The sequence below is a fragment of the Taurulus bubalis genome (genome assembly GCF_910589615.1).
Source record: "Taurulus bubalis genome assembly, chromosome: 14".
NCBI lineage: Eukaryota > Metazoa > Chordata > Actinopteri > Perciformes > Cottidae > Taurulus > Taurulus bubalis.
In genome coordinates, this window is record NC_136602.1 from 24,693,502 (window position 1) to 24,707,907 (window position 14,406).

Consider the following 14,406-nt stretch of genomic DNA (forward strand, 5'->3'; position numbering starts at 1 on the left):
GAGGACGGATTCTGATGGCAAGGAAGGAGAGGGAGGGAGGGAGGTAGGGAGGGGGAGACGACATTGCTCACGCTTTCAGTTGCCTCCTCCTCTCACCCTGCTGTGGGGGCTGGTTGAACACACACACACACACACACACACACACACACACACACACACACACACACACACACCACTCAAAAACAAAAAAAGACAAAGCCAGAAAGGAGGTGATTTTCGCCCCACTGTGCCGCTGCTCAGAGTTCAGTCGAGCTCGTCATCGGCTGCTGTTCTTCTGGCAGACCTGTGGAGAGGAGAGGGAGGAGTAGATACAGGATGGGTGGAAGACAAAGACAGACACTGGAAAGATATTTATCTCCAGTGTTTTCTAAAACCAAGCCACCGCGCCCGCTGAGCCGTCTGTCACTGAGCCTTGAACTTCCCCACGCTTTCCCTGCCCTTTTCACGTCCTCCTGAAAGCCCGCTCTGCTTCTCTGCTTTGTGAACATCTACTTCACTAACTTGGTCAGCAGACGTTTAGTTACTTCTGGTTACTTCCCCCAGCTCCACGCTCAGTTGTTGAGGTTAAAAAATGAAGAAAACTGCATCCCCGTCCAGTTTAAGGACCGGAGCGTCGGTCAGTGCAGCTGGATGTTTGAAGCGAGTCAACAGGTGTCGGATCAGTCGGCTCATTTCTCTCAGCATCAGGACTAAATGTTTTCCTAAAGCTCGGGAGAAGACTTTGTATGCATAGATTAAAGTAGTTATCACAATTATTGTTTGATGTTGAAGGCGCTTAACAGACAGAACTCAAAATTCATAATGACTTAAACGGTCTGAAGAGTTCATTAAATGAGACTGAAGCCATCTGTTCAAGCTTCATTTGTTTATTTCTGGCTAAAGCACAACAACATGTCAAACTCTTTGTCAAACACTGGAATTGATGAAAATGTCTTTATTGTGAAATATGCCACAGCTACGAACTCAGATGTGACGATACAGGGTTTAATCCTGAATATCGACACATTGTCTACGGTGTAAAGAAGAAGAAAGTGAGTCTCTTTGGATGAAAGCGTCAGCTAAATGAAATGTAAGAAATGTACTGTGTGGGAGAGAAGTGATAAATACAGGAACAGTCACACAATGTTTATATATTATATTCGATATAATGATATGGTTATTTGAATTGATCCTTTATCAATGCAAAGGCCGTCATGCAATGCATTAATGTTTCTCAACTAAATGTAAAATACGGTGATTCCAGCATGTTTTGTGGCCTTTTTTTAATATATATATTTGTATGATTTCAGGGATATTACCGTTAATTGCAAATATTTTGGCCAGGTTAATGATTACATTACGTTATCATAATGTCCCTTGCCTAACTGTAAAATATATATATATATATATATATATATATATATATATATATATATATATATATATATATATATATATATATATATATATATATATATATATTTATTTATTTAGTTTGTTTTGGTCGAGACCAACCAGACGGCACACATGAGATCCACAGAGCCCCGGCTGACTCGTGGTTTTAATGCTTCATTGAACTGTGACGCTCCACCAAGAAAAGGAGCTGCAGTAATCCTCTTATTGTGGCCGTATGTCTTATTCCAGCTGCTGGGTCGCACATTATGAATAGTTATTTGGAAGCTTTGGTCTGAAGTAGAGCGGCACATGCTTTTAAATCTCAATGTATTCAATTTGTACAAATGATTTGTTGTTTGCTCCTGCATAGATCATAGGTAGGGTCTATGACTAGATCATAGGTAGGGTCTATGACTAGATCATAGGTAGGGTCTATGACTAGATCATAGGTAGGGTCTATGACTAGATCATAGGTAGGGTCTATGACTAGATCATAGGTAGGGTCTTTGACTAGATCATAGGTAGGGTCTATGCATAGATCAGACACGTATTGCATAACCTCTAGTGGTTGATGCTAGTGAATAATCTTTGAGTTCAATACTGGATATCAGATCCCTTGTCTGTTCATCTGGATTGGCCAGTTTAACGCCATCAATCCTGTTTCCATCCTTTCAGGCAGATCAATAGTTTATAGTGTCAGTGTTGGCGTGTCTCGACCTCAGGGGTAGGAGAGCGTCAGTAAAAAACAACAAAGCTGCAATACTCATCTTTCTCCCGCGCTCCCATTCTCACCACAGGGAGGAGGACATGGAAGACACTTATTTTGATGCAAGAAGTGACGTAACTTTGTACCCTTTTCATTGTGTCTGAGGAAAGATTCCAGCTGAGTCTTTGTTTCCACCGTGAGTCCAACGTAGATAGATGTATACTTTATTCATCCCAGAGGGGACATTTGTGTGTCACAAAATTTCAGAAATGCAAAGTACTTATATATAAATATACAACAAAACAAAACGGTAAAGTGTAATAATTTAGGAAATGAAACAATACAAATGCAAAGTATGTGCAGTATAAAAAGCGCTCTGGAGCTTTTAGCAGCTGGTTATCGGCCTGTCGGTAATGCTCAGCACCGCCTCCAGTGTGAGCAGACTTCACATGGACAGCATCACTTTTCAAAATGCATTACGATCCCTGAAGTCAATCAGAATTGTTTCTTTCGTCTAAAAGTTTTGAAATGGTCCGTTTCAACTGAAATGACAAGGTGGCGAATAACTGGAAATGGAAACAAGACAACACACACATGGTGCCTTTCAAGTAAACACTAAAGAGTCAGTGATTGTTTTAGGTCACAGTAGTTTCAAATGGAAGAGACATGTTTTCCTGCTTGTCCTCGCCCAGTGAAGACGTCCACACAGAATATGTCAACTCCAAACTAAAAGCCTTGAGTAGCTTGGTTTAGAGATTCTTTGTGCTCCGCTCCTTCTGTCCTGTGGAAATGACACAGAGCTTCAGGCCACTTCTTCTTCTGGTTGTTCCACACAGTCTCACTTTGATGCACATTATCTGCCGTGTCCACTGAGGCAGACTGCGTGTTGGCGGAGGCGTGTCACAGTCGTACTCTTTCAGCTCCTCTGCTGCGTTGCCCTGGAGGGGTCAGGAAGACCGGGCGCTGTCGAGCCGTGAGTCTGAGCGTTAGCCGCCCACTCGGTGTGACCCGCCTGCTCACCGCCTGCTTCCCTTTGGGGAGTCACAGACACCCGGCCCTCCCTTGTAGCCGCCGCCGGCCCACGCACCGAGGGGTGCGTCTCCCTGGTAACCCGCTGAACGTTGTCCACTCCTGTTTTTATTGACCACCGCTGTACACAAGTGAGCAAGAGGGTTTTATGAAGACCAGTGACGGTCGTATCCTGTCGTCTCAGTGGGTCTGTTATGGCAGCACTGGGTTGGATACGTTATTACCAAGACATTCACAAACTGCTAGAGTGGTCACAGCAAATGGCACTAGTGTGTGTTTGATCATGAATACTGCGCTAAACTGCATTCGTCATTATTTATGTCCGCCACACAAGCGGACCAACCCACAGCCACAGGGGCTTGAACTAAAGTAGTAAATGTTCTGTAAACCAAACAAAGCAATACGTGTCTAAAAGCTCCCATAGAGCGCACCAGGAGGGTTTTAGTAGCTTCTTTGGGCCGACATCATTGCTGTTAAATTGCGATTAAAGTAAACTTTACAGTATAGCTCTATGTCCACACATGTTGACGGGATTAAAACTCCAACATATATGTGCGGCCTCATTTGTCATGTAACCGCTTATGAAACGTTTAGCGGTTTCTTAGGCTGCAGCGTGTGAGGAAGCGTCGACATGCTTTATGAACACATTTTTATTTTCTCTTCACAATTGCAGCGCCGGCTAATTAAAGGAAATGATCAAGTGTGCTCATCCTACACGAGCAAGCCTCCGCAGCTCAGCTAGCCTCATTAGAAACGGGCCATGGTCCCAGGAGCTGAGTTATGAGCCGCTCTGAAATGATTAGTGTTGTTCCACTTGGAGGAAGGAGAGCTTTATCTGAGCAGAAGTATTTCACATTGTATCCGTTCAGCTGGCGCTTCCTCATCGGCAGTGTGGGCTTTTGGAACTTGAACTGAAAATTGGATGTGGTTTTCTCACAAATATGGGTACTTGTTTTCACATCACAGTAATTAACAGCACAGAGGTGTCCAGTACCCGCCCTGAAATACCAAATGTCAATCTGTCAGCTGTAATTACAGGAATCTTTGCATCTTCGCAAGGGAAAGCGAGGTAGAATAAGCATTAAATTGGATGAAAGTAAGACTGGAGTCGTGAGTGGATGACAGGGTTTCGGTGTTAATTAGAATTTCTCTGTTCGCCATATGATAGCAGTTCGGTATTTTTCTGTGGTTGATTATCGGCGCTATTTCCAGTTTTGAACTATGATGAGATGTGGTTGTCCTCGTACAGGTGAGCAAAGAAGTCTAATGGGATATAAACTACATGCATGTCTTTTTATTTTACTTTACAGTAAACAGACAGAACATGTATGTAAAAAAGCCTCGGACTTGATTAAAAACCTGTTGTTGGAACATGATTTGTTCTCATTGTCACGGAGAGATATCTATGCATTGATACCACAGCATAATGACGTCTTTTAATAATCTGTGCTGATTAAAATGTTTCACATGCATAAAATATTCAGTATTACTTCCTACTGAATATAATCGCTCTGTTAACGCTGATAGCTGCTAGTCGCCAGCTGCTGCCATCTTGAGAGGTGTGTGTGTGTGTGTGTGTGTGTGTGTGTGTGTGTGTCCGTGTGTCCAGAGTTAAACATGGAAAAGTGAATATTTTGTGTTATCCTCTGAGGTCACCTCAAAATTAAATGCGTTGAGCGAGCCTTTTCCAGAAGACTATTCTTTTTTTTTTTTTTTATCTATTCTGCCTTCATCAGGGTCACCAATATGTTTTCATTGAGCTCACACAGGTCTGCATCTCAAAGGTAGAAGCTGCTTTCCAGGCTGCTGTATTTAAACTAGAGGCTGACTGATTCATTGACATGCATAAGTCTATTTAGATATTTAGCTATTAGTGAATATGTTAGCTGAATAGTAACAACAATACTGCGTCAATTTCCACTGACCATAAACCGTAAGTCCATTTTTATTTGTCCCTCTTGTCCATGGTTATTGTATTTAGTACAACACCATTGGTCCAAAACCTCAGTGCAATACGGCCTCAGTTGTCACCCGTAGGCCAGCAGGAAGTGACTGGGCGACAGTCTTTACACACCCTGATCCCCTGGATGTGTGCAGGAGCACCACAGGAGCAGTACTTCTACCACGTAGCATTCACATGTCCAACCATCCAGAATGGTTCGTTCACATCTTTAAACCGACATAATAAAACACCTCGGCTCCCACTGCTCATGGCGGTGTTGTATAATTATGTGTATAGCGCTCATGTTATTACCATTTGTGCCTTCTATTGATTGAATCTATTGATTTTCATATTTGTAGCCTGAGGAAGGCTTACAACACTGAAATGTTTTTGATAAAAGGGCTCAGATCACAGTCAGACGAGGCCCTCCATACAAAACCAAAGATATGATCTCAAACTAAGATGCTTTCCTCAGGAGGTTATTAACTGATGTAAGACCAGTATCCAAGGGAGGATTTTAGCTAAGAAATCAATGTTTATCCTTTAAGTGAAGCTACTTATTACTTATTTGGTGAAAGAAAATGCATCTTTATATTTGACTTTTTAATGCTTCTACAGTGTGAAACAGTTCTTCTTGATACTGTGATTTGATATGTGCGATATATAGCACTAAAAGTAGACTTTTGTTACCGTAGTGGACTAGTCTGAGCCACCTGGGGGCTGCGGTTGTATCTTGGCGCGTTACTTTGATCCGTCAGTACACCTCAGTGCGTTACTCAGTCTTTGTGTGTGACTTACAGCGGACATTTTGAAATGTAATCCCAAAGCTTGATCTTAGCTTCTGCCTTTAGTATACACAGTATATCTGTACATGAGTGGTTGTGTGTATTTCTGGATGATTCACGACCGGATTTTAAATGCAACTTCCTGACACACTATTTCGGTGAGGCAATTGCTTCGACACTAGGTGAGGCTGCAGGGGCGAACAGGGAGGCATTAAAACCCAACAGTGGCGCCTTTATTTCAAGCAGCCCTTACACATGCCACGCTAACTCATCGCAGAACGGGAGTGCTCCCCCATTTACTATGAATCAGCCTGAGCATCCAACATGGCTACTCGCAGCACCCATCTCTACGGCCCCCAGAAGGCCCTAAATCACACAGATGGAGGCTCGCTGTTCGTAGCTCTGTGATGACTGCAGGTCAGCACTACCAAGATGGTCGTAGCTGTGATGGATGTCCAGCCTCTTCCTGTGGCTCCGAGGAGATCAGGGTTTGATTTTTCTCCTTACTCTTTGCACAGTCCGTGCTTCCAGTGGGTGATGGAGTTTCTTGAATTGCATGGAAATGTGAGTAGATTATATGGTGAAAAAAAGGAAGCCAATGCATTAGTGCCAAAAATGGCAGTTGATGAAATGGTCACTTGAGGCTGGCTCCAAAGGGTGAATCCCCATGGAATAGGGGGTGAATGTGTATACACTCGTTAACATTATTTAAGGCTTAAAGTTATGCCTAATTAGGGGCGTGGCCTCTGTGACTCATTTGAATCACTGAACTGAACTTCACGCCTGTGAACATCCTTGAGCAATGTCAGTTAGTCCTGATGGACAGGTGGTCCCTTCATGGTAGCTCCTCCCATCAGTGTGAATGTTAGTTAGTCTTGATGGACAGGTGGTACCTTCATGGTAGCTCCTCCCATTAGTGTGAATGTTAGTCCTGATGGACAGGTGGTCCCTTCATGGTAGCTCCTCCCATCAGTGTGAATGTTAGTTAGTCCTGATGGACAGGTGGTTCCTTCATGGTAGCTCCTCCCATCAGTGTGAATGTTAGTTAGTCCTGATGGACAGGTGGTTCCTTCATGGTAGCTCCTCCCATCAGTGTGTGAATGGGGGAATGATGACAAGTGGTGTTAAAGAGCTTTGAGTGGTCAGAAGACTAGAAAAGAGAAATTCAAGAACAGACCATTTAGCGTTTATCTGATATGTTAACACTGGGACCGACCAACAACCTTCTGGTTGTTGAAATTCCATTATTTTTATAGCCAGTGCAGTTGTAAACCATACCCAAATATGTGTATCATAAGGTAAGAAAAGAAAATAGTGATGCCATAGTTTTGGGATATCTTAAAATGCCATATATTTACTTTATCTCGGAAGCTTTTATTAGGCTGGAAAAACGCGTTACATTCGACGTTAATCGGGGAAACATTTGATTTAAATCTGACTAGACTAAAGATCTGTCAAGAATTGCATCTAATTCTTTAAATGCTCAAATGTATTCAGTGAAGGTTAAGTTTAATCAGGAAATGTACTATTTCATTTGAACAGCATGACTATTTGAGTCACGCTTCATTTGGTAAACTTGTTTATCCCGAGTTCACACTACCAATGCATCAGATTCCTTGCATCGCACCCTTAATAGATCCTTCAATAGTGCAAAGCCTCTTTATGCTCCATAGTTTTGAGCTTAAAGGAATTGGATGATGTTTTTGTTCCACCTTAACGTTACATGTGAATTATTCAGTCCTTTAATCACCAACCTGGTGGTCGTCGTGTCCTTGAGCGAGACCCTGAACCCAAAGTTGCTCCACGCGTTTGTCATTTGTAAAAAAAAATTCGGCAGCAGAGGTTCTTCCATTGTCTGTAAAAATGGGGTTTTGTAAACGATAGAAGAAAGGGAGAATAAAGGCTCTGGTCAGGGGACCCAGAAGCATTCCCTTGTCCCTGGCACTCGCCGCTTCTTGCATGAAGCCTTGTTTAATACCCATTTGTTCAAAAGGGCCTGTATCTAAAAGTGTTTTCTGATGCGGCGCCCTTCCTTTTTATTATTGTTCTCTTTCATTAGCGTCTACTTTCCATTTAGTGTTGTGGAAAAACAGTGCGACATTGACACAGAGCAGGAGGAGGAATGCTGATGAGTAATTACATAGATGCAACTAGGAGGGATTGGGATTCCATGCTCGGTGCCGTCCAGAGACACCGGTTAAAGGAATTGAGAGCCGATTAAAGCCCTTGGAGGTCAGTGTTGTTACAGATGCTGGGATAAGGACAGTAGGGAGCTGGGAATTTCAATATAAATGTAAAACAGTCTGGGAGCCACAAACTAGAGCGGTTTTATTTCGAGGCACTTCAAGACGAGCACATGGAAGCCCAAACGGCACAAAGCTCCTCCTAAGAAACGGATCCGGCTTGCATGGTCAGTCTGTTGATGCTTAATTCAAGTATCAACTGACCCTCGTGTTTGCTTGGCTTCCGTTAAGGTGCTGCTCAATGCTTACAAACATGGCTGAAATGATCCCATCAGAGTCTTGGATAACATTTGGCAAAATGTTTTAGCATCGTCGGAACCCGACTGGAGTTTTGTGCGATGGCGCCGTAGCTGTTGGTGAAAAGCTGGACTGATTAATTAAGAGAGACATCAACAAAACGTAAGCTGCTTTGTCTTTGAGACGTCTGTCCAGTCCATGGTTTCGTGGTTTTTGTGCTTGTTTACGGTTTGAAACATTTCTTCACTGCAGCTGTAATTTGCTACAGGTTGTAAATTATTAATGTCCTCTGTATTGACTGATGTAAAAACAATGTTGCAGGCGTGACATTGAAGATATAGGTCACCTGGCTCGTTAACCAAGTTGTTGACAAATGCAATCTTCTGCAGGATATGCAACGTGATGACACTGTTACATTTACCATATTCATGTTGTGCTCGCTGTCATCTGATGGAAACTCGTCAGGTGGCTCTGTAGCTTTGATGAAGAAGTGAAACCCCAACATTTGGGTGTTCAAACCAGGGGATGCAGGGACGGGATTGAAGCGTACGTCCACCGCGTTGCCGTTTGACATCAGGATTCAAGGGTTGTTTGTTGTAACACAGGGCTGCACAACGAAATGCATTTGTAGCCCATTCGCCACACAAGTGAAAACATGACAAACGGCAAAGCAAACAGGAGGAATGTCAACAACAGGGACAAAACAGTTTTCTGGCCAATGTGGCCGATGTCGCCACATCAAATATTTGACATCAGGGAAACGCTGTCTATCAGCTTTGACTTTGTTTGAGCACCAAATAGGAAAGCTGACGTCTGGTCCGCCAGGGGGTCCAGCTCGGGCCCTGGATAACTTTTTTTTTTTTAATTTTTAAGTGACAGGCTTTTGCCAACATTGGCCTAACGAGGAATACAGTGACGGATAGGATTTCCGATCTTTCAGCAGATCTGGATCGCCAAAAGAAGCATAAAGTAAAGTCATCTGTAGCATTTTCAGTTGCAATGGATGAGAGCGCTGACATCACTAAAGATGTTGCTCAACTGACCGTATTCATTCTGGTGCTGATGAGACTTTGGCGTCACCGAGGAGTTCCTTGAGTTGTAGAGGAGCCCAGGCAGGTAAACACTGGGCTGAGGTCTGAGTTTTGGGTCTTTTATGTTTCTAGTTTATTGTAGAAAGACCTTTTTAAAATAGGGTTTATCATCCAAAAACCTTCACCAATGATTTAAACATAGAGAAATATTGTCGTTATTATGCTATGATTTTATTGGTCCGGCCTACTTGAGATCAAAATGTGCAACATGTCGCCCCTTCACTAGAATGAGTTTGACACCCCTGGGTTAGCACATCTCAACCTATATAAATCTGGCCTACGACTCTTCACAAAAACAGTCCTTCATAAGTACGTGTGTATGTAAGACATCAGATACTTTTCCAAGCCTCTCTCATCTGTTTCTCACTGCAATAGAGCTGAAAAGCCTCAGCTTTGACTGAAACCAAAACAACAATGTTATACAGACCAGACGTGTATGTCTGGTAGCGGAGGCTAACGCATAGCAAATGTTAACGTTAGCTAAGCTGGGATACTCAAGTGACATGTTTGGCCCACTTCACCATAAATAGCTCCATTAGGTCTGACTAGTTCCTCAGTCTTTACTGGGGAGGTTCCTCCCACCCACAGCAGCTGAATAGATCTTACCTCAAACGGCTTCTCTGTATTACAGCCTTTGAAATCATAACCTTCATATTGGCACAGACTCTTCGGGACATTCAAACCATGAATTTTGTTTTTTTGTTGACTGGAATTTTTGGGGATTTCCAAATAGTGATCAATTGTTCTACAGACATTCATGGTCCCCATAGGAAGAATCCTAATGACTTCATTGATCCTTTGACTTGTTTTTACTTAACCAGTTTAACATCTACAGATCAATAGGCACACAATGTGATGCCAATAAAGATTAACACCTTCACAATGACCCGCAAATGTATGAATAGCCATGAATAAATAAATAAATAATGAATTGAATTGGTGAGAACAGCAAAGAGAAAAGTTTGTACGACGACATCTACCTTCCAGACAGTGAGAAACATAAATCACTGTAAGGACAAACCAAGAGTAGCCTTGAGTTCAGGTCCTCTCAAACCGGTCAACCAAGATGGATACCCTCATGATGTGAGCGTAAAGTTGTGTTTGGCTCTAAATTTAAATGTAAGCATCATTTCAGATTGTACTCAACAACTAAACTATCAGGTCTTGTGTTTGTTGCAAAGAAGGAATAGAAATCTTGATGAGAATTTATTTTTATTTTTATTTGACCAAAGTGTCTGCTGCCAAGCATGACCCTTCATTCACATCCGTCTCCATGTGACTCAGGCTGCAGGCCTTCTGCGTCCTGTTATTTCAGACTTCACCAAGTAGGAACTGTCGGCTTTGGTTTGTGAATTTAAAAACGACTGACTGACACACACACACACACACACACACACACACACACACACACACACACACACACACACACACATTTCATACATTCTCACCAGCTGTTAATCTCTGCCACCCACACAGTCCTTCCTTCATCTGATTATCAAGACATTTTGCATTCATTAGTTTTCTTTATTTTCTAGAAGTATTTATAAAATAGTATTATACAATACATGCAATTCATTTATTTTACCACCATTGCATTGGAAAGATAGGAGAACATGCTCAAAGTTATCTTTTTAAACTTATGCTTAGACATTTAAACAAAGTAGTGTGGTTCTAAAATCCAACCCTGTGGAGTGGGCAGTTTTGAAGGTCTGGACCCAGGACACCATATATCACGGTCTTGCATTAATATCTCGCAAAACTCCTTATTGCCACTTAGTGGCTCATAAAAAATTGTTTGGGGAAGAGTGATGAGAATAACTAACTTGTGGCTGTTTTTTATAGCGGCCTATAAACTGGGAAAAAGCTCTGTTAGGCAGGTGTAAGGAACCGAAAAACATGAAACCAAGACACCTTTCCTCAATTCAAAACCAATCCCCCCCCAGAGGGCAGACTGAGCGATTGTCATATAAAACTGTATATCATAGCTTGTTGTATGAAGAAGAAAAAAAAGCCCCAAACGGCTGTATTTGGATGTATAAAACACCATAAGTAATATACAAGTGAAATATATGGTTTGGTACATGGAAAAAAGTATAATGTCACAGATGTGCGCAAATGTGCCCCAATGCAATTGTTGGAGTCCTCGCCTGAATGTTCTCTGTTCTAAACCCTCTGTAACTTTGTTCTGCTTCACTTTATCAAAGTCAACCTTTGCAGAGAGAATGTTCACATATTGAGCTATGATTTGGGTTAGAGAATGTTCACATATTGAGCTATGATTTGGGTTAGAGAATGTTCACATATTGAGCTATGATTTGGGTTAGAGAATGTTCACATATTGAACTATGATTTGGGTTAGAGAATGTTCACATATTGAACTATGATTTGGGTTAGAGAATGTTCACATATTGAACTATGATTTGGGTTAGAGAATGTTCACATATTGAACTATGATTTGGGTTAGAGAATGTTCACATATTGAACTATGATTTGGGTTAGAGAATGTTCACATATTGAGCTATGATTTGGGTTAGAGTTGGACCTTACAGTTGCATCATTTCAAATAACTAATCATCCTGAAAGTGATTTTTTTTTTCCTTATAGGCGGACCTGAAACCTTTTAATTTTTTCCTGTGTGTCCTCTTCATTTACTCTTAACCAGTAACACATAGACTGATATTTACACATCTGAACAAAATCTCACATGTGTACCTTTTATTATAACACCAACATTATTCAAACAGCCCTAGTGGTTGCAGAGATACACCCTTTTTAGTTTGGGAATGACATTTTCGAGCAGAGGCCTAAAAATAGGTTGGCTTTTTAAAATATTGTAACATGGTATCTGGCCACCAGTGGCAGCACTGAGCATATGAAAGACCTTTTTTTACTCCACACCAAGTCATTTTTTGTCATGCACCATGTTCTTCACTCCGGATTGAAATGTTTGATGATGAAGGTCATGTACACTAACCAATAACCAACAGTGTAATATGGGATCTGTCATATGAACGGAGGGAACCTTTTAGTTCTCTTCTCACACTTTCTCTTCTTGTCTCTGCAGTTCTGGACATGGCCCGTCATGTGCCCTTGTACCGGGCGCTGCTGGAGCTGCTTCGGGCCATTTCCACCTGCACGGCCCTGGTTCCTCTGCTGATGCCTCTCTCTGGAGATCCAGGACAGGATGAAGAGGAGGAGGATGATGACGAAGAGCACTCTGAGGGACAGACCTCTGTCGGGATGCTGCTGGCTAAGATGAAGACATGTGTGGACACATACACCAATCGCCTCAGGTGAGATGGTCGAAATCCAAAAAACATAATGGTGATTAATGGAATAATTTATGTGTTTTCTAATGTTTTACCTGGACTTAACTTACAGGTATACACCTACACATACCTATAATCATCTCGCCTTTTGGGCTGGTGGTCATATAATGTACACAAATGTGTTTTATTACAACAGGAAAAGGTTTTAGTCTCACTGTAAGAATCCAATATCCCAAAGAAAAAAGAGTATTTATGCAAACACAGGAATGCAGAAACACACACTTGTACTTGATCCCATAACCACACGTAGACGCTTTCATGGAGGAAGAGCCGAAGGACAAATGGCCAATCAGGGAGACTAATCATTGGGATTGTCTCAGCCGGTCTGGTCTCAGATCAGCACCAGGAGGGTGGGGCCGCAGACACTAAGTGCGCTACCATCCTCTCCAACAGAGACGGGTGTCAAAGAAAACAAATTAGTTTTGTTAATAGCTTGTCCCACCTTGTAAAGATGTCTTGACAAAGAGAATCTGCCGTGTCATTTGTCATAAACGTGTGCAGATCGTTTGCCTTCTCCGGCTTCGTAGGTCTGAGACGTTGACCCACAGGAGGACATGTACATTTGGCGAAGCCAAAGAGGAATTATGATTTTTTTAATTCCGTCTTCCTGGAACCACTTTGACTCTCGCCGTCGTCTCGGGAGCATTATACCAACATTAGAATGCTTCGGGGAAATAATTGGCTTTACCGTTGCGATAACTCCCACAAGTTCTCAAACGTAACCCTATTATATTACGACAATGGTATATGTGTGTGTTTCAGGTCAAAGAAAGATAAAAGCAAAGGTGTGGTGAAGCCGGATAGCTCGGATCCAGAGCCTGAGGGTCTGACTCTGCTGGTGCCCGACATCCAGAGGACAGCTGAGATAGTGTACGCTGCTACCACCAGCCTCCGGCAGGCCAACCAGGGTACGTACAACACACACATGGGGCCTTATGGCCCAACACTGTGGCAGCTCATTGCACCTTTTCTCTATCGTTTTATTTCAATCACAGTCTGAATACACAACCTGTTAACATCTACACATTTGAGCTCATGGTCAACACAAACCCAGTTTCACGTAAGATGCGTTTTAACTTATGTTTTATCTGTATTATTTGAGCCATTCACAGCTCTCTGCATCCCATTTTTGTCTCACATCCTCGCCTGTTGTCTGTGTGTCCTCTTGGTGCAAGGACAGGGACATAGTTGATTCTGCTATTGTATCACACAAACATCTCTTCAGACTTGAAGCCAGAGCACAGACGCAGTCCTGGGGGGTTTAGATGTGTGGGTCGGCACGCAGCTCCTAGAGAGGTGAGCCTAGATGCTGCCATGCTATCAGTTATATCACAAGTGGGGATGATTCATCGAAAGAAGAGCAAAGAACGACACTGGAGGATTTGCTCGATCTACCGACTGACTCATGTTAGAGTTTGATTGACAGATGCTTCATCCTATCACCTGCCAAATATGTTTTGTTTTTATTAGACCGGCTCCAATAAGGGCTTCTCAGATGGTGCTGTGTAACAAACCATCTTCACTGTTTTATTTCATCTTAATCAAAGTTAAATTAGATCAAACGGTCAACAACTACGGGTCAGACTTGCCTAAGATGTGAGCTTAAACTCCTAGTGGGACATCTGAGGCTCTTGATGTCCATAATGGACTTCTAAAAATGTCCCACTGAT

General features: G+C 42.4%; 1 protein-coding gene across 2 annotated transcripts in view; it reads left to right on the top strand.

The window, feature by feature from the left end:
- birc6 (baculoviral IAP repeat containing 6) overlaps window positions 1-14,406 on the top strand; it is a gene marked incomplete at its 5' end in the record, with an annotated part of 111,414 nt that overhangs the window by 72,292 nt on the left and 24,716 nt on the right. For both annotated transcript variants that reach the window (XM_079230203.1, XM_079230204.1), the window contains 2 exons: window positions 12,472-12,700; window positions 13,499-13,644. In XM_079230203.1, the coding sequence (XP_079086329.1) occupies window positions 12,472-12,700; window positions 13,499-13,644 (375 nt within the window). The remainder of the gene's footprint in view (window positions 1-12,471; window positions 12,701-13,498; window positions 13,645-14,406) is intronic.